The sequence below is a fragment of the Cygnus atratus genome, chromosome 3 (assembly GCF_013377495.2).
Source record: "Cygnus atratus isolate AKBS03 ecotype Queensland, Australia chromosome 3, CAtr_DNAZoo_HiC_assembly, whole genome shotgun sequence".
In the NCBI taxonomy this organism is placed as follows: domain Eukaryota; kingdom Metazoa; phylum Chordata; class Aves; order Anseriformes; family Anatidae; genus Cygnus; species Cygnus atratus.
The window spans coordinates 84,296,800-84,316,602 of record NC_066364.1 but is presented as its reverse complement, the minus strand read 5'-3'; the positions used below and the strand labels follow the sequence as shown (position 1 = coordinate 84,316,602).

General features: G+C 38.5%; 1 protein-coding gene across 5 annotated transcripts in view; it reads left to right on the top strand.

The window, feature by feature from the left end:
* Positions 1-19,803, top strand: part of SMYD3 (SET and MYND domain containing 3) — a 387,798-nt gene that overhangs the window by 33,237 nt on the left and 334,758 nt on the right. For 2 of the 5 annotated variants that reach the window (XR_004781466.2, XM_035564722.2), the window contains exons 3-5: positions 4,251-4,358; positions 5,453-5,510; positions 9,986-10,122. The exons of 2 other annotated variants lie outside the window; for them this stretch is intronic. Coding sequence is in view for 2 of the 3 variants with exons in the window: in XM_035564722.2 (XP_035420615.1) it covers positions 4,251-4,358; positions 5,453-5,510; positions 9,986-10,122 (303 nt within the window). In the remaining variant the exon portion in view is untranslated. The remainder of the gene's footprint in view (positions 1-4,250; positions 4,359-5,452; positions 5,511-9,985; positions 10,123-19,803) is intronic. One more of the 5 variants, XM_050710156.1, reaches the window with a different exon arrangement.

Below are 19,803 nucleotides of genomic sequence, written 5' to 3'. Positions count from 1 at the left end.
AATGGGAAAATATTCAGCTTTATTTTTTTTGGATGAGCTGTAGTCTTAATTGCGTTCCATGAGTGCATTAATCTGCAGGCAACATTCAACTTTTTTTTGGTGCTGTAGAGGAGGTGAGGGAAACCTTAATTTTGTAAATATTGGCTTAGGGTCTTTCTTTTGTAGAGTTAGGGACTATTTGGAGGTGGGGATAGCATATCTCAGTGCAAGAACAGACACTCATCTCTGTCAAGGCAAAACAGGTCAGCTAAAAGATACGCAAGATCTTGCGGGCAGATGGAGGTGGTCTGTGCCAGTGCCCTGAGCCAGCAGGAGGTGATGCTGGGGCTGGATTAAGTGAAACATGGTAGTGTGCTGGCATTTGCATGTTGGTGGTTTGGTGAGGCAGGCTCTCAATCTGCCACCAGTAAACAGCTCTCCACTGCAGTATTTTCTGAGCTGTATGGGCTCCTGACCCTTTTCAGTTGAGTAAGGCTGAGGAATTGCAGATGGGATATGCTGGGCTTGAATGAGAGCCACTGATCTAGGAGGGATTTTTTTTTAGTTTCTAAATGCAATGAAGTGTGTGGGAGGAGGGCCAGGTACTGCTCTGCAGTGTTTGCTTTGCTTTGCTTCCTTCTGGGAGTGTTCGTTTTGTGGGGGGGTGGGCAGGAATAGTGTTGGAAAAACTGGAAGCCCTTCCCTGGCAGGGAGGGAGCAGGGCCTGACCAGGTGGCTGTACCTCTGCGGGGTGGTATTTGCACTCATGCTGGTTTTGGGGTATAAAATCCCTGCCTGAAATCCAGGACATGCAGAGTTCAGAAAACCTCCCATGGAGAACTGTAGGACTAACATAAACCCAGCAGTAAGTATCGTTAGACTGGTTTTAAAAGTAAGTCTCTCCAGGATTACAGGTTTTAGTAGTCCATATAGTTCTGTGATTTGTATCCTTGTTGTATTGGTAGTGAGAAGGAATAGCGCTGAATCTCATTACACCTGATGCATTTGGAGCTTCCCCCCCTCACCCCTTAGCAGGGAAGAAGCAAGTGGCAGTTCCCGTTCCAGCAGGCTTCCTGCAGAAGAGTCTGATTCCTTCTTGGCATCAGTTTCAGCCAAGCACTGCTTAGAAGAAAGCATCTGGTCTAACCATTGTTCTCGTAGGGAAATGCATCTCTGAGAAATGTGGCATATTATGCTGTGTGGTACTGCATATTTTGTCTCATTAGGGCTTTATTGGTTGGGTAAGCTATTAATCATTTTGATGTCACCTTTAGCATACTTGAAATTCTGTGCAGCATTTATGTAAGGAAAAAAAATTGACAGGCTTGTTCCAAAGAACAATTTTAGTTTAAGTGGTATAAAAATGCCAATATAATTATATTACAGAGAATGACATCTGGACATTTACAAGCATGACCTTGTTTCTTCTAGACAAGAGTAATTCTATTCACCAGTAGATACTTAGCTTTTATTTGTCAGACAGTGTGCAGCACTAACTGCATTTGGATTAATGCCTTCTTGGTGTCATTTTTTTCCTCTTGTAGAGTTATGGGTAAAGGAAATGAAATCAGAAATCTCTTATGTATCTGAAGGAAATAAAAATTACAGTTTATTTATTATGTGTAAGCCAAAGGTGGAGGGAAAACCCACAATGAAACAGAACAATGCTACTGGTGCTGAAGTCTGGTTACCTGGAACAATTACCCTGCTTAAATACAGCTTAAAAAAATATATTGCATGATAGGCTTTGTAATATTTATAACTAGAATGTCAGTGTCTACAGGTGTGATGTTGACTTGTACATTTCACTGTTGTTCCCTCTCTTTTTATTGCTGAATGTATATTGCTTTGTAGTAGGTATTTTATCATTTTCCAAGTGGCAGTTACCTTACAGAAGCTGGTGTTCTGAGTTTTTTTTCTTAATGCATGTCTGTGAGAAAATGTCACCTTCAAAAGCCTTTGGTTATTTAGTTATTGTCACCTTAACAATTGTTTGTCCTATTTTTTCCAATTTGCTTTTAGAAAGTATTTAAAAAAACAGCTCAGTGTCTTCAAACCTATACTGCAAATATATGTATTAAATATTAACACACAATCTCCAAGACCATGTCATGTAAAGATTTACTAAAGTATAAACAGAATTTTGAGCTTGGAAAGACAAGGCAGAAAATAAAAAGGTGATAAGACATTGACTCTGTCTTCCACCATGAGTTTCTTTTTGCTGGAACCTCCTTGTTGCTCTTCTGCACAGACATGGGGGGGAAAAAAAGGAAGGACACATTTCAATATATAGCAGGCACATGGGAGAATAGACCAATCCCCACCTTCCTACAGCCTCCTTTAACCTCCTTTAAGGTACCTCTAGAGAGCGATAAGGTCACCCCTGAGCCCCCTCTTCTCCAGCCTGAACAACCCCAGCTCCCTCAGCTGCTCCTCGTAAGACTTGTTCTCCAGACCTCTCACCAGCTTCGTTGCGCTTCTTTGCTCTTCTCTGGACTCGCTTGAGCACCTCCATGTCCTTCCTGTAGCGAGGGGCCCAAAACTGAACACAGTACTCAAGGTGCGGCCTCATCAGAGCTGAGTATGGGGGGACTATCACTTCCCCAGCCCTGCTGGCCACGCTGTTTCTTATGCAAGCCAGGATGCTGTTGGCCTTCTTGGCCACCTGAGCACACTGCTGGCTCATATTCAGCTGCCTATCAACCAGTACTTCCAGGTCCTTCTCTGCCAGGCAGCTTTCCAACCACTCATCTCCCAGCCTGTAGCGCTGCCTGGGGTTGTTGCGCCCCAGGTGCAGGACCCGGCACTTGGCCTTGTTGAACTTCATACAGTTGACCTCAGCCCATCGCTTCAGCCTATCCAGATCCTCCTGCAGAGCCTTCCTTCCCTCGAGCAGATCGACACACACACCTAACTTGGTGTCATCTGCAAACTTACTGAGGGTGCACTCGATCCCCTCATCCAGATCATCGATAAAGATATTAAAGAGTACCGGCCCCAGCACTGAGCCCTGGGGGACTCCACTAGTGACCAGCCTCCACCTGGATTTAACTCCATTTGCCACGACTCTTTGGGCCCGACCATCCAGCCAGTTTTTAACCCAACAAAGCATATGCCAGTCCAAACCACGAGCAGCCAGTTTCTCGAGGAGAATGTTGTGGGAAACGGTGTCAAAAGCCTTACTGAAGTCAAGGCAGACCACATCTGCAGCCTTCCCCTCATCCACCAAGCACGTCACTTTGTCATAGAAGGAGATCAGGTTCGTCAAGCAGGACCTGCCTTTCATAAACCCATGCTGACTGGGCCTGATCGGCTGGTTGCCCTTCAAGTGCCGCGTGATGACATTCAAGATAATCTGCTCCATGAGCTTCCCTGGCACTGAGGTCAAACTAACAGGCCTATAGTTTCCCGGGTCAACCTTCTGGCCCTTCTTGTGGATGAGCATCATGTTTGCTAGCTGCCAGTCGACTGGGACCTCCCCTTATAGTCAGGACTGCTGATAAATGATAGAAAGTGGCTTGGCCAGCTCTTCTGCCCGTTCTCTCAGTACCCTCAGTTTTCTCAGTTCTGCCAGTTCTCTCAGTAGCCTCCTTTTTGTGCATTAAAGAAGACAGTGTTTGAAGAAGTCTGGTAGGAACCATGTTGTTGAAGAGTAGCATGCAACAGACAAACTAAGGATTGCATAGACCAAGAACTGAATGGGGAACTTGAGAATGTTTTTGTTTTTACTTCTGTTTTTGTGAAAGGTAAAGCAAAATTCTGGGGCAGCAAAATGGTGATCCTCTTGTGTAACCTGCACTACTGTAGCTCCAGCGTCTGTAGTATACAATCTTATGTTAGATGAAGGAATGGCTTGATGAGGGTGTTTTGAATAGATAATCCAGCCTGTGCTTTTCCACAACACTTGAGTGATAGCTGCAGTCTTAGGCTGTTTTGGTACAGCACGTGTGCTGCTGTTTTTTTGGTAGTCAGCCTGAGATGTTGCCTGTGGTAGTGGCTGCTAATTCAGTGGATGTCAGTACCTGAGGAAGGGCTGCCTCCTTCCTGCCTGTGGGAGCTGAGGGGGGCGGTTCCTGCCCTGGCCCGATGGCCCTGATGCTGTTCTGGTTCTGTGTCCCTGGTCTGGCCAGAGGCCAGGCTGACCATGCTTATTGCTGTGCCTGTATAAGTTCGTGTGTGTATATATAGAAGTACATAAAACAGGATATAAGTTTTGGGAAATAACATCGTTTTTTTCTTTCCCTTCCTTAAAAAAAAAAAAAAAAAAAAAGAAAGAAGCTTGGCTGGACCACAAGCAAGAATGCAAGTGTCTTAAGAATATCAAGCCTAATTTTCCTCCAGATTCTGTCAGACTTGCCGGCAGGATTGTTTTTAAACTAGTAAGTGACATTCTTTTAGATGTATTCAGTGTAACAGTTTCAGATGAATACTTTTTTTCACGTCACATTTTTAATGTAACTAAGAGTTAGAAAGCCGAAGTGACTAGGATTGCTGAACAAAATTGGACTGCATATTGCATTACAAGATTACTGATTAACTTGCGGAAATGCTGAAAGGATCAAGAGATACTAACATGGACATAATTAACTTTAAGATGTTTGTTTGTAAAGTTTTGTTCCTGTGAGTGTGGTAGCATCCTAAATTTATTTCTGCCTAGAAAGAAAGCAGAGAAGGACAGTTTTTTGGTTGCTACTGTTGAAGCTATTGGTGCTTCCATTAACTTCAGTGGGAACCTCTTTTCTTTTTCCTCCTGAATGGGTAGTAAGGACAGGCACACAGTTAGCTAGCCCTTTCTTTAGGGGCACAATCCCATCCTTTTAATGCTGAGTTCTCTTAATCTTAATTAGATTTCTTTTTCTCTATACTTCCTTGGAAGCCCTGGATGTTTGACATTCCAACAGTTTGATTAATTTATGTGGACTAAATTTTCAGTTAGATCAATAGGCTTATGACTGGGATGGTAAATCAAAAAAGATTTAACGCTTTTTTAAAATTTTTTCTGGCCCTGCCATGGTGCTGCCCTTGAATAAAAATGTGTACCTTTGTTGTGGTCTGGGATGATAAAATGTGATTTTAATATCTTCATTTGTACATTGTTGGGAAGAGTGTGTGCATGTTTTTTAAAGAGCAAATATGTACCTAGCTATGCTGTGCGTTAATTATAGTCTCATGAAATCTGAGACTGCTAACCTCATAAATTGTTTTCAATTATAGTGTGAAAGGCCGAAGTAAATTGTTAGGGGTAAGCTGCCAAAGTCAAGAAAATATGTTAGTAGAAAGTGTTGTAACACTAAAAAAAACTTAAGTATTTTTATAATAGTTTACAGAAAGTATGGATTGACCAGATTTATGTTGATGCTGTTACCCTTATCTAATTATCTTACAGGCATATCATATCGAATAATCAATTTTGTAGAACGTTTTCAAGGTAAAACATGCTGTGTAAGTGTTAATTATCTGTTCTTCTCTACAGCTTAGACAATCAGTATGCATTTCTGAGAGGCTCTACTCTTTTTCAGATCTTCAGTCAAGTAAGTAATTGCTGACCATATTGCAGGAAGTGGTTCCAAACTCTGTTTTACAGAATGACCAGTCTATCTTATTGCACCTTGCCTTCTGAAAGTCTGCTACTGTAGCATAATAGAACATGGCATGAAAAACAGAATCAAAGACAAAACTGCACCTGCTTAAACCTCTGTGGGGATGAATAGGTTGTTCGAAGATCAACGGAAAAAACATGCATGTCTTGTTCAAGCAAGATTTCTTCCACATTATTTGGCTTTAATATTTTTCCTTATTTTACAGCATACATTTTGCTGGTTCAGTTTTTAGGATTTACCAAATGTCTGTTTTTTTACATACATTTTCAACATACCTGTTTTATAATAATGTTTTAGTTTTTCAATATTTATGTGTTAGTGTATAAAGCTTCAGAATAAGTTCCAGAAAAAGGAAAGATATTTAAAGCTTACAAGGGATATGTCTGTCTTGCTCATGATTTCAGCGGAGAAAAAAAAGATGAAACTTTACAGATATCTTATGCAGATAAAATTATAAAAATAAAATAAAATTATGCAGATAGCTGTGGTTTAACAAGTTTCAGCTGCTAGGACAGGAAAGGAGGTTCATTACAATCTCTTAGCAGAGCTGTTGTTGAACTAGAGAACACTTTTTCCAGACATTGCAGTACCTAGAAGTTTGAAGACCTACAGGGGAAGAAATACATCCTTAGTTCAATCTTCTTGCTTAAAGGGATTTTGTAGATGTTTTTTAGTGTAATTCAGTAATTCTCAGTTTTTAGTGTAATTCAGAGGTTTGGATTTAAAACAGCTTGAAATATTGATATAGTTAAATAGAAATAAATAAATGCCATAAACTGGAAAAATGCAATAACTACTGTTAAGTTTTATTTCTTTAGATTGTGACATTCTGTTGCCTTCTCCCAAACTGCAAGGACAAAAGACCTTAAGGCAACAAATAGCCCAGGATAAAGGGATTGCGTTTCAATTAAAAAAAAAATCAGCATTTTCTGCCATGGATATTCTAAAATTCTATAATACATTTTTGGGGAATTAGATAAGCATCTGACTTAAGAGCAGCGTTTCCAGGTGTTCCAATGAAGTTAAAAGATGACTACTGACTTCTACACCTCATGACACAGCTGATATCCAACAAAAAAAACACTCCCTTTGGTGCTCTATTTTGCCCATGTCTGGTTGGGCAGTGGTAGAGGAAGAACTGGGGTGGAGAGAAGAGGTTCCCTTTAAAAATTAAATACTAATCATTATACAGCAATTTCTGTAGTGCAGGCAAAGATTTTTGTGTAACTGATAATTGCATACAAACTGAGGTTTCAGTAGTACACCTGAGGAGGTGCTCTCAACTTCCTTTGACTTGGCTGGAGGCAAAGGGAGTGGTGTGATACGTGTCTGGAGAGAAGGCATGATCTGCAATGGAGAGATGGTACAAAAATCTGTAAAAATGTCCAGAAGCTTCTCTTCAATCCTCATTCTAAAGGAAATGATGCTACAGCCTGCGATACAGGTCAGATGGGCACTCTCACTGTTACTGAATGAGCTGTTCCCTAAAGTTATTTTACAAGGAAGCAAATGAGAGATCCACACCTACTGTTTCATCTGCGTTTACTCTAAGAGCTTTAATAACAATTTGTTTGTGACTCCTCAACCAACCAAAGCTGATACTTCACAGAATACAGTACAAATGGATTATGACACTTGCATAATCTTATGTAAAGTTTTTGGCTAACCACTTTTACTGATTTCACAGCTACCTTGCTATAGGGAAAAGAATGTCTCTATAGTTTTGCTTTTAGAATGAAAAGCAAAGCCCAAAAGAATATCATAGCATGGTGTGACAGCCTGTAGTCATTGTGGTGCTATTTGCTGCCACTGTATCTTCAGTAAGCTTCCTATTTACTGCACAATTTACAGGTAGTGTTGATAACAATTTGGGATTTACTTTTCTTTGTTATTGGTAGAATGCATATGAAAGTCATAGAAGTTTTTTTCATTAGAGGTCTAAGTATGAAGGAAAAAATATTTCATAGAAGGAAATCATATGAACTGGAAATACAGGTTGTGATCTCAAGCAAGCAACTTCTCAGGAAGCATCTGTATAATACAAGATTGTTTCAACACTATCATAAATACTATGGGTAGAATTCTAATTGATACTCTTTTTTGTTGTTTTTGAAGTCTAAAATATACAAAAATTGTCACTACACTATCTATGCCTACTTTACAATATTACTTTTTAAGTGTTACTTTATATGGTTGGTTGATTTTCAGTGTGGGTGACCTATATGCTTTTATTCAGTTTATATGATGTTTTACGCACTTAGGGATTCAATATCTGGTGAAATGTGTAATACATCTATTAAAAGCAAACAAATGAGGAACATTTGGTAGCACATAGCCCTTTATAAAGCTCTATTCCCCACTCCATAGTTCCTTCAAATTCATTGTTTTCTGAAGTGCTGATTAAGTAGGAGATTAAGTAGTAGGTGTGTCTGTATTGCAACTTTTGGTGGTTCCGTTTTATTATACAATGCTTTGTTACTTACGTGGTTTCACTGGCTTGCTGTGTGTTAAGATGATTCAGAAATCAACTTTGCTTATGCTTAACTAGTTTCAGTATGCAGGAAAGTGTTTGTGTGCAGTAGTATGAGCAGATTTTTTGCTACTTCACTTGTATCGGTATCAGGGCTGCATAATTAAATCCCCATGCCTCATTTAGAAACCATTCCACAAGCCTTTTATAGCATTTTCTTTCCCATACCAGGGTTCTGCCAGCAAAAAAATGTTTCTTAGAAAAAAAAAATGAAAACATTAACAAATTTTGTTTTCCTTTGTTTTTTTTGCCATGGTTTCATGATGTGTTGTGAAAACCAGGTCTTGATCATTTGCCATTAAAGGTCCTGTGGCGCTTTCTGTGGGGATCATTCGTTCTGATGTCCTGGGTAGAGTCCGATTTGAATAATTGTGTTCTGCTCCTGTCTCTCAAAATTCTCCCTGAAGTTCTAGTTGGATTCAGTATTTCTTGTTCACATCTGTCCTAAACTGCAGAGTCTACTTAGAAGACTTCTGTTCTCCACTCTAGAGATGCTTTTTCTGCTGATAGTGAAGCAAATCATGCCTGTCTTCGTCATAATACATTTCACAATGTGCATTATATAGTTGTATAGCTATAAAAAAGCAAATCCTTTAGTTACATAGCCTTTGTGCCACTTAACTAACAAGGAGCATCTGTCTGCTTTTTGTGTGATGAGTGATGTGAACTTTCTGAGGAGCTGAATCTGAGCTGAGCGCTCTGGGAGAGCCCACCTGTCCTGAGACAAAATAGCCTGTACCTTCAAGTGCAGCAATGCTGGGTGGGGTGGGACACAGAAGCCAAAGAATCACAAACACTAGCTAGATGTTTAACCAAACCCAGGGACGTCTGCTTTAATTGCATCCTTTTTTAAAATGAGTAACTAGGAGTTAGCTCTAAAGAGGATCTTGAATTGTTCTTCCAGGATGCCAGAAGGCTTGCATCTAAAGTACAGGGAAGCATCTAAAGCACAGGGAAGAACCTTTCTTAATGAAAGATTATTTCTGTTCCCAATAAAGAAAGATGTTTAAAATATATATATATATATATATAAAAATCACTGTTATACAGAGATGAAGTTGATTCTCAGTGCATAATTATCCACTTAGACTTTTGTTATGATTGATGCTTGAATCTGTTCATTGTCCATTCTCCAGTTAGGTCTTTTGTGCTCACGGTCAGAAAAAAGGAAATGTGAACCATGTTGGTGAGGCACTGAACTTACTACGACAGCTGAGTTTCACTTTTCATGTTATCACTGATCTGATGCATGGATGATCACTTCAATAGAAAATAAGGCACTGTCTTTTTGCTTCAGGATTCCAGGATTCCTATCTGTGAAGCATAAATAATGGTGCTTTAATATAGGAGTGGTATTTGCTTAATATTCCTTCATATCAATTCTGTTTAGCAGCTGCTGCTGTGTATGAAACTCCGTTTGTCTCAAAAACACTCTCCCTTTTTATCTGCTGGCATAAAGTGTTTGACGCCTCCAGGAAGAATACAGTATAAAAATGTGCAGTTCTGTAAGGAGGAAGGAGCTGCTGCATAACCTTTCAAACTCATTTTTAACATTATAAACCCCTAGATGCCTATTTTTTGTACCTAATGTCTTACATCTGCTTACATATCTGCTTTATCTTTTGGCTTTTGATCTTTAACTCACCATTGAATTTATGCAATTTGGTAATAGCAACATGATAAACTCTTCTTTGTGTTGATAGGTAGTTGTCAGGAAAAAAAGACAAATGTTTGCCCTCTGTCAAAATTGCCCTCTGCCAAGATTAATTCTGAGACTGGAAATGTCTAGACTATATAGCTGCCATTGTACATTTTCAAGATGTTGGTGAAAGGTTCTGTTTATGCCTTGGTGTACTTTTTTTCCTGTCCCCTTAAGATACTGAACAACTAAGTGAAGAAATGAAAGATGGCCTCAGGCACCTTGCGCACACCTTGCAACTGTATCTGAAAGCAGAGATCCAGGATGCATCTCACTTGCCAGCTGCAATTGACTTTTTTCAGATCTTCACAAAAGTAAGTGTTAAAATGTGATTGCTTGACAACTCATAAATTATCCTTTCATTGTGTTCTTGATTTATTTTTGAGCAGCAGTTCAGTGGATGCATCCAGAATGTTATATATAACAAAGCAAAATCAAACAATTTTTTCTGTTCAGTCACCGTTTAAGAAAAAGTGTAGGTTTTATATAACACTTCAAAATAAAAGCAGCAGCCAGATGGGGGTTCTTCTTTTCCATTTTAAATTGTCACGTTAAAGTTCTTGGAAAATAAATAAGTAATGTTGCATTAAAAAAAAACACAAACACCGCAAACAATTTTAAAAACAATTTAATCAATTAACTTAAGTAATTTTTCAAATGGTGATAAAGAGCATATAGCGTCATTCGTCATCCTGGAATTTTTTTGTAAAGTGTCTTATATTTCTAGATATACTTGCAATCTGTTTTGCCATTCAGTAATATGTGCTAATGGGTGTTCATGGCAGTAGCATGTCCAACAAACTGTTCTCAGGGGTCATGTGGATCATCTGTTCTAAAATGCTACATGGTAAAGCACTTGAAATTCATTTACATGATACACAAAATGTTTGTTTTATTACTAAATAAATATTAGTATGTTTTCTTGTACATATTTTATTGCTTTCATTTCAGAAAGTTTGATTTCTACAGTTCTACTAGAAGTATGTTATAAGGAGAATGCTCATAGTTTTAACTTGGTCAAGCTTTTTGGTTTCTAGTTGCTGAATTCTAGCATGATTTCTCTTAACTCAGGCACATTTCAGTAGTCTTAGTGTTTTGTTATGAACAAAATCAAACTTAGATGATTTTCTTCTGATTCAAAGAAGAGGAAGAACCTCTTTTAAAAAATTAAAATGCAATATGATTTTATTGGTCTGTTTGCACACTAGTGGAATCTTTTTTGCAGGGGACAAAAGGATTAGAAGTAATGTTTTTTATCTGGAATTTCTGTTGTTGACTGGACTGCTGTGATGTGAAGTTTCAATTTTCCCTTCAAAAAAACCTCAGACTGAACTATACTCACTCTTGTGGGGGCGGGAGGGAGGGGGACGACACCAAACAAACATATGCACTGCTTAGTCTCCACTCAAACTGTTTTACTGTCTTGCTGTGGCACTCTGGTTCAGCCTGCACTTTACCAGATGAAATGCTCTGTGTTAACTGGTTTAGACAATCTGTACAGATGAAGGTAAGGCTGACTATCAGATGATCATTACTTAACTGTTTTGGACTGAGTCACAGCTTGCAAGAATTTGTTTCCAAATGTTGTTGCCCTCTATTTAACAATCTTAAGTTGGATACTGGCCATGGTTCTTTCATTGATTTCTTTTATATCATTATTGAACATATGAGATGAAATGCAATAAGTGATGCTTTGGTGGACTGTCATGATGATGGTAATCACATAATTATGACCTGTGATAAAAAATAAGTAATTTCAGCTCATCATTAAGCTTTTCAGTATGGAAAGTGTTAGAGATTTTTTTTTTTAAAGTGAAATTGTGTTAGATTGAAATGAGCCACACAGGGCATTGTGAGGAGAAAGTATGAGTTCTGTTCTTTGCCTCATCCCACATGTGGGTTTTGGTTGATGTTCTGGTTCTAGACTTTGCTGGACCTCTCTGTACTTACTCTGCCCACCAACCCATCTACAAGAACTTTTCCCAGCAAAAGAAGTCACAAATTTGTCCTCTGTGACCAGGCAGACTCAGCAAACCAGTCTCTGACAAATATAGAGAGGGGGCAGGGTTGCACAATGGGGGAGAAAGGTTTGAACTCATCCTTTTAATGAACTATTAATTAGTTTACCACTTTGCACATATTCGCAACCTTAGGAGAGACGTTTCAAGTTGGATAGCATGGTGGCTTTACAAGCGTGGTATGATGGCTGCTCAATATATTGGCACACTGGTGAAAAACATGTGCAAGCTTTTAAAAATGTTGAAGTACATACATGCAGAAGCATCTGCATGTGTGGACACCTCCTCTTCCCTCCCATGTATTTTACTAAATTGAAGCAAGAGGGCATCAAGTACAGAGTGAAAGTTAAAACTTCCCAGCTCCAAATCCTGTTAACTGGAGACCTAGAATGATCATTTAAAGTAGTAAATGGCAACGTTTGTCCCACTATACCTTTGCTATGATAAAGACATTGTAAACTTGGGGTATTGCACATTTTGCCTGGGACTTTGTTCCAGCCCTATTGAATGCATCAAGTTGTCAAGTTGTTGCTGATTTCTTTCTAAATTCTAGAAATTTGGAGGTGCTGGAATGATTAAAGTAGGTCTCATTTCCTTCTTCCTTTGCTCATGTAGCTGAGCCTGTGTGGTAGTCTGCCCCAGGAAAAGGGAGAGCAACGACATAGATCTATCATGGCTGTTACTTCATATTGGTAATAATAAAATTGAGACAAGGGAAGGAAGAATCTGGCTAAGCAGGTGAGTTCATTGGAAGGAAAGAGTTGTAGACTAAATGTAACCCTATGCTTTATGTGCAAGTAAAAATCAGCATCTTGTTTGGATTCTTGGTCAGGCACAATGGTTTTTGGAAGCTCTAATGTCACTCTCTAATTTTCCATGTGGTAGTTTATAGTCTTCCCAATTTGGTTGTCAGATGAGTACATTATGAAGTGTAACATTATATTAAAACATGATTTTAATATGACCCCATCCCCACAAAGGTAGCAGCAGCAGCAAGCATTTTCGGCCACTTGTATAAAATCTTTCTTGGAAGATGAGCTGAATGTCAATGGAAAAAAAATACTGGGGGGTGTTTTGTCCCATTCTTCCTCCCCCAAGCTAAATAGGGATGCTTATTCCCAGCAGGTAAAACTTAAGGCTTTGGAACTGTAAATGTCTGATAAAAGTCTTATGAAGTCTTTTGTGGTCTCTTAAAAAAAAAAAAAAAAAAAAAAAAAAAAAAAAAAACCAGCTGTGATGACTTCTGTGTGGTCACAGATACATGACTTGAAGATGTAATATTGTTTTCCCAACCTCTTCCAACATTCTTTTCAAGTTCAGTAGGTGCCTATTCTAGCATTGAACTATTTTGGATCAGTTCTCTCATTGCATGACAAAAAAAAAAAAATGAAAGCAACAAAAAAAAGTCAAAGGTCATTTTTATTGTTTGATGCTGGGTCCTCAAGCAGGAAAATAAACAACAGGCAGACAAAAGAGAAAAACCGTCCTGCAGTGAGATGACTAAATTCCAGATAGTTATTGGAAGTTCTCCAACCTGAATGAGGTCAGAGGAGTTTCACGGAAGCTCTTTTAAACAGTCTTCCTTCTCTGCTGGTCACTGCTCTTGTCGTTGTGGAAAATTAATTATAGTTTTATTCACTTTCTTGTGACATTCAGTAGACCGAGTCCCCTTGAGTGCAAACTGTGCAAACTTCCCATTGAAAATCAAAGAAAGCTCGGCCATTTCTTAAGTGGGGATAGAATTTCAGCCCAATGTATTCTTAATTTACATAAGACCTGTGGAAAATATCAGCTGTACTGGATGGGGAGGTGTTTCAGAAGGGCCATGTACCTTTCCTTTTTAAAGTTTTGCCCTGTTCTCACTAGACAATTTGTTCATGTGTCAACTGCCCTTTGAGTTGGAGTTGGAATTTTTTTCATTCTTGCTATCTGATCACTCTTTGGAAGCTCCATTTTATTTAACGTGCCGTTTATCAGGGTTGTGGCTGTTTTTAAATTCTGATCCTAAGTATTAAACAGAATTATCTATGGTTAATTATGTGATAAGGTTTTTAACTCCACCGAGACTTTTTCAAATGTCAAGATAAATTTTTGACACCATAGTTTTGTGGTCTAATGGTGTTTCCATAACCTTGAGATAAAATCAGTCCTTGCTTTTTTTATTCTTCAGCCTTTACGTACATGCGTTAGGAGGTGGCCTAGAATCCTGTGAGACATTTAATGGCTGAGGAATAATTTTTTGGTATCCATTTATGGTTCTTTTCATAATAACAGACAGAGCCACATAAACTACTTAAGAAATTCATACGTAGCATGTTGACTGTAAAACTGAAAGTAGCTCTACTGAGTGAAATCAAGCCTGAAACAATTCTTATTTTTGGGACCAAATGTAGACTTGGTGTCTTGCATAGAATAACATCAATCAGAATATCCTGAGTTTGAAGGGACCCACAACAATCATTGAATCCAAGTCCTGGGTTCCCAAAAGACTACCCAAAAATCAGACCCTGTGTTTGAGAGCATTGTCCAAACGCTTCTTGAACTCTGGCGGTTCGGTGCCATGACCACTGCCTGGGGAAGCCTGTCCCAGAGCCCAACCACCCTCTGGGTACAGAACCTTTCCGTAGCACCCAGCCTGACCCTCCCCTGTCCCAGCTCCATGCCGTTCCCTTGGGTCCTGTCGCTGTCCCCAGACGGTAGAGCTCAGCACCTGCCCCTCTGCTTCTTGTCAAGAGGAAGCTGTAGATCTACTTGTACTATGTCACAATTGATGCTTTATGAATGCAGTTGATGCTTTATGGATGTTTTGAAAAATGTCTGAAAAATTATGTAAAGTAATAAGAAAAATAAGAGATTCTGGTAATAAAATGGTAGCCATTTTAAAGATCTTGTCATTTCAGATCCTCACATCTATGAAAACAGTGAAATATATGCAAGCTCTGTCCTGAAATAATAGTAAGGTAAAATCCAACCATATTTAAAAAACATTTAATGGGGCAGACTTCTAGAGCAGGTTAGTAATCTTAGAACAGTTTTGTTGGAAGAAAGAGGGTTCTAATGGGTGTTTTGATGAACCAGTTTATAACAAAGTTTTGAGAGAAGAATGGCTGGACCAAAGGTTCTTGGGCAACCCCATAGAGCAATCTTCCTAATCTTTCTGTTGTAGTAAAACTTCTAATGTGTAGGTAGCTTTCTGAACAGTACCTTAACTGCATGTGAGGTGATAGGGATTGATTAGAAGGAGAATTTCAATCGTTCTGAAAATTTTAACCTTTCTAGCACTTACAATCTTGCCACTTTTTTCTTACAAGCAGATTCAACCTTGAAAGTAAATGTGCTCCTTTCATTCACCTCACTGGGGAGTTCACATGCCTGCATATCTGTCAGTTGAATATGCCTCTTTATGCATGTGAAGTGCTGCCCGCCACCCTCTTCTCAGGTGTTGAGCTATTCTTTCTTTTTCGGGTCAGTTTAGAATTGTCACATATCAGTGACTGAGAAACAACAGGTCTAAGTAAGGGCAGACCTAGAATTCTAGGATAGGATGGAAAAGAAAATCAGTGTTTACATTGGAAACATACATGCATCTTTTTTATGTCAGAGTTGATTTTTCTATCTCATTTTTCTGAGATTTACTAAACTGAAATTAAAGTGAAAAAGAGATGCCAGTTTGGTGTATGCTAGTCTCTGTGTACCCATGGTTAATTTTAACTGAAAGACTTGTAAGTTTAGGCTGTTTGCGTGACTGATTTTATTTAACTTAATCAGAAGTAAAGGCACTACTGTAAAGTGCAGAGATACATCCCTCAAAAGTGCCCTGCTGTCTTCAAAATCTGTTGTTCATTCATCCTATCAAAGTTTTAACTTGTATTTCTTGTACATCTAAATTTTCAGAAATTGTTTTTTATTCCACTCTGTTTTTGAAAGTTTTTTTTTTTTTTTTTTTTTTGCAACATAAAGGGCATTATTACCATAAGAAAATCTTCTCATTAAGGAAGTTTTGGTATGTAATGTGTATGAAGAAAGTCGAAGAAATATTGGGATAAAGTTAAGAGTGAAGTTACGAGTTACTGAAGAGTTGTTAAAGGCACATAGGAGGAGTAGGTTGCTTTTCTGATGCCAAGTTTGCTAACCTAATTAACACTAGATGTGCTTGTTCAGCTTCGCTGTGATTAGGAGGTCATGGAGTTCTTTTTCTGGAGATGATAAAAGCAAGTGCACATTTATCCATCTTTTTCTCTTTGGGTAATTCACATCTGTTGTACGTTGCTACAGTCTCATGTAGAGTTTTGGGTATATGGTAAATTGGGGAGCAGGCCAGTACTGACACTTATTTTTAAGTGTGGCCCAGGAAACTATTTTACAAAAACCTTTTCATTTCATTTTGTTAGTTTTTTCTTATAATTTGCCATGTCATGTAATTTCCAGAAATCATTATACCTGAGACAAGAGTGGCTAAACTTAGACACTCAACATGTGATTACATTTATTTTGATCTTCTTGACCCTTTCTTATTTTAGTGTTTTGGAGTTGGAGAGGTATGTTCCAGCTCATCAAACTGTATCAGAATCTTCTCTGACTATTGTCATCTTTAGGTCTCTTACATGAGATTTGTGACTTTTTATCTGATGTGCTACTGATTTAGTGTTTTTGTTGGTAAAGCTTTGTTTGGTGGGAATATGGGCATGGTGTGTCCTCTCCCCTGTTCTGTGTGTGTAGTTTTGAGCCATTGATAGCTTCCCACTTACAGCTGCTAAGAGCTACCTTTTGATCATCAGAAATGTTGTGCTCAGTTACTGCCCAAGTAATTTCAGGACAATTTTTCCTGTAATATTTTTCCAGTGTATTCCACCAGGGCATAACATAAATTCATTCTGGCAGACCCGAATATTTGTTTTCAGAGGACATGAATTATCACTTTGCTAACACTGACTGTTGTTTCTAAGGAGCTGTCTTACCTAGTAAGAGGGGAATAAGCTAAGGTAAACTTCTGTTTTTGCAGTACAAAAAAAGGAAGTGGGACAAGCTAAATATATTAGGAGAAAGCTAAGCACCAGTTCATGCAGCATAGTTAACAGTGCAGATTTACTTGAATATTGGATTATATTGTTTACACACTTGGACTTCAGTATTTTAAACTCACTTCTTGTGGTGGTCAAGCAACTGAGATGTGAGAGGAATTCTGCTGCCACAGATTCTTCTTGCCAGAACTGCTCCCTTCGGTAATTTGAGCATCATTGCAGAAGCCTGGATGAGCCGGTGTCAGCTGATGACAGAGCTGTTCAACTCCCAGACTAGGAATTTGAAATGATGACAGGACTATAAAGTCCATGATGTAGACTCATTTCTGACACAGCTTTCACTGTGCATCTTAGTTAAATTGGGGAAGGATGATATCTCATAAGTATAGGTAGGAAAAAGAGAGAGGTTGTTTAGTAGCAAGGAAATGTAGGAAAGGTTTTGGGACTATTTAATAATTCCTTGACTTGGTCTGTGAGATCACAGGGTTATCTGCTTGGTGTTCCTTGTTTTCCCATCAATTCAGCTACAGTTGAAAAGGTAGGAGTAAGTAGAAAATCTGAAGTTGACCTTCTGGTTCTTCATTTGTCTCTGCCTATGAATTCAGCATGTTTATTAGAAGGACATAATGCTTTATGCTTACATGACACTTTTAGTAAAGCTCAGGAAGATCTTGAAGATGATCTAGCAATGAATCTTTAAAGTTTTATTGAGTAGCACACTAATAGTATTTCTAAGGAAGAAGACTAAAGGTATGTAGCTGTCTTTTCAGAAGAGGCCTCTAGAGCAATCAGAACTAAATCCAGTTTCTTCTGCTGCACTGTGTAACAGGTTGTGCTGCCTGTTTTCAGTGTAGCAGTGAGTAAACATAATGACAACTGGAAGAGGAGCAGCTGTGGATGAGATCTTACATCTTAGGCTGTATCTTTTTAATGTTGCAGAAGTATTTCCATGCTGCTGCTAAGATCCTCATAAAGGTTGGTTACAGTAGGTATTCTTTCTTTAACTCAAAATTTAACTCAAGATTGCAGAGGAAGTGGAAGCCACAACACATCAGCTTCAGAAGTACTGGTGTAAATAAAAATTAAAGAAAAACAGTAGAAATGTGAATAAAATGGGAAGAAATGTTGCAGCAGTACTCCAGAATGGGGATGATAAACACCCTGAGAACACTCCTCTCTTTCTACTTCACCAAATAAAAATCACATCTTTACAGGAAGTGACTTTTGTCTAACATGCTTTTTCAAGATTAATTATTTCCTGTTATTTCCCTGTTGAGTTATGATTGGGGGAGATAATTTTCCATAGCAACTATCTTAATTTTTAGTCACAATAATAACCTTTGAGAACAATAGGATATTGTACCAGAACATTAAACAAGGCTTTAACCATAGTATCTGATTTGAAATTAGAGCAACATGGTTACAATTAAAATATTAGCTTTCACTAACAAAGCTTGGAGCTGTGTAGGTAAGACTGTAAGACTGTAATACTTCAAACTTGAGCTTGTGGTGTAATTTGTGTTCCCTCATCTAACTGTTGAGTACACCTTCTGTTTTACAAATAGCATCTATATATAACAAACACTGGGTGTAGGAAACAGGGAAGAAGAGTTACAAAACATGGAATGGCTAGGTAGAATTTGTATTGATTTATTGGGGTGTGGAAGAAGAGAAAGCTTTGTTATGTAGGTGTGGGGGTAGGGAAGAAGAAAAATTAAGGAGTTTTTTCATGATTTTTTTCATCTCTGAATAGAAAGCATAAGCTTCTAGAAAAGTTACTGTCTTGGGTGGATACTGGGGGGATAAAAGGTATGTTTACATCTTTTTCAGTTGACTTTTTTTTTCATATGCTCAAGACAAGTCATAAAAGAGTCTGGAGAATAAAATGGCACAGTAAAATTCGCTATTTTGTACCTTTTTTCTTTGGTTGCCTTTTGTTGCTTTTTTTTTTTTTCCTTGCTCTGGTTTAGGTCTAGAGCTGTGATAGTGCTCTTCAGAACTGGAAAGGATCCAGGTGGCCAGGGACTTAATTACCATTGCTTTATCTAATTCTGCTCAGGGCATATCCACAAAACACAGTGCTTAAAAAGTTAATGGTCCCTGACATGTGATATACATCAGTCTCTTTTCTGGCACCCTTGTGGAAGTGAACTGGAAACAGTAATGATAAAAAAGTAAAAAAAAGCTTTACTGGTTGTGGCAATCGGAGTACATGTAAAAAAAATGTGGGGTGAGGCACCTTCCATGTTTGGAAAAAGCCAGCATGAACAAGGTCATGGAGACATTTAGTAAAGATTTGAGTAAATGAAAAACATTTACATCCTCTATCAGCAATTTTAAAAGCTTTTAATTGAGGAGGGTAAGCCTGATAACTGCTTGTAAAGCTGTTGGCAGCAAACTGTTCTATCCTTGTCTTTAGGATAAGCAACCCTACTGCGGGTTAAAGCTTTTTTGCTTGTTTGTTTTGGCTGAGAGCAAAGCTGGAGTTCTGTGTGGCCGGATTATTAATCAACTCAGACTTATTTAATAGATGAAAAGGCTAAAAATTGATTTCCTTCCAGAATGGCGTTGGAGTAGATTGATAGTCTACTAAAAATACCATGCTCTTTGAATATAGGATGGGGAACCAAGAATTTGTGGTGTTGCTGGTGACTTGCTGTTCTCTCAGCTGCTTCAGAGCTTCAGAGTCTCCGTGAAATTAAGGGTAACTTTGTCAACAGTATGCTAGAGAACTAAAGAGCTGTTGCAGTCCAAGCATTGACAGAAGGTAAGACGTTCTGCCCAATGTAGGTGTCAATTAAATGATAGCTACCTACGTGACAGTGAGTCCTAATAAGTCTGCTCTCCCCCCATCCTCCAATGTGTGGGGAAAAAAATAAAACATCTATACACACACTATATATCCACACACACTTGATATATCTATGTGTATATATGTTGGTTTTTTTATTAAAAA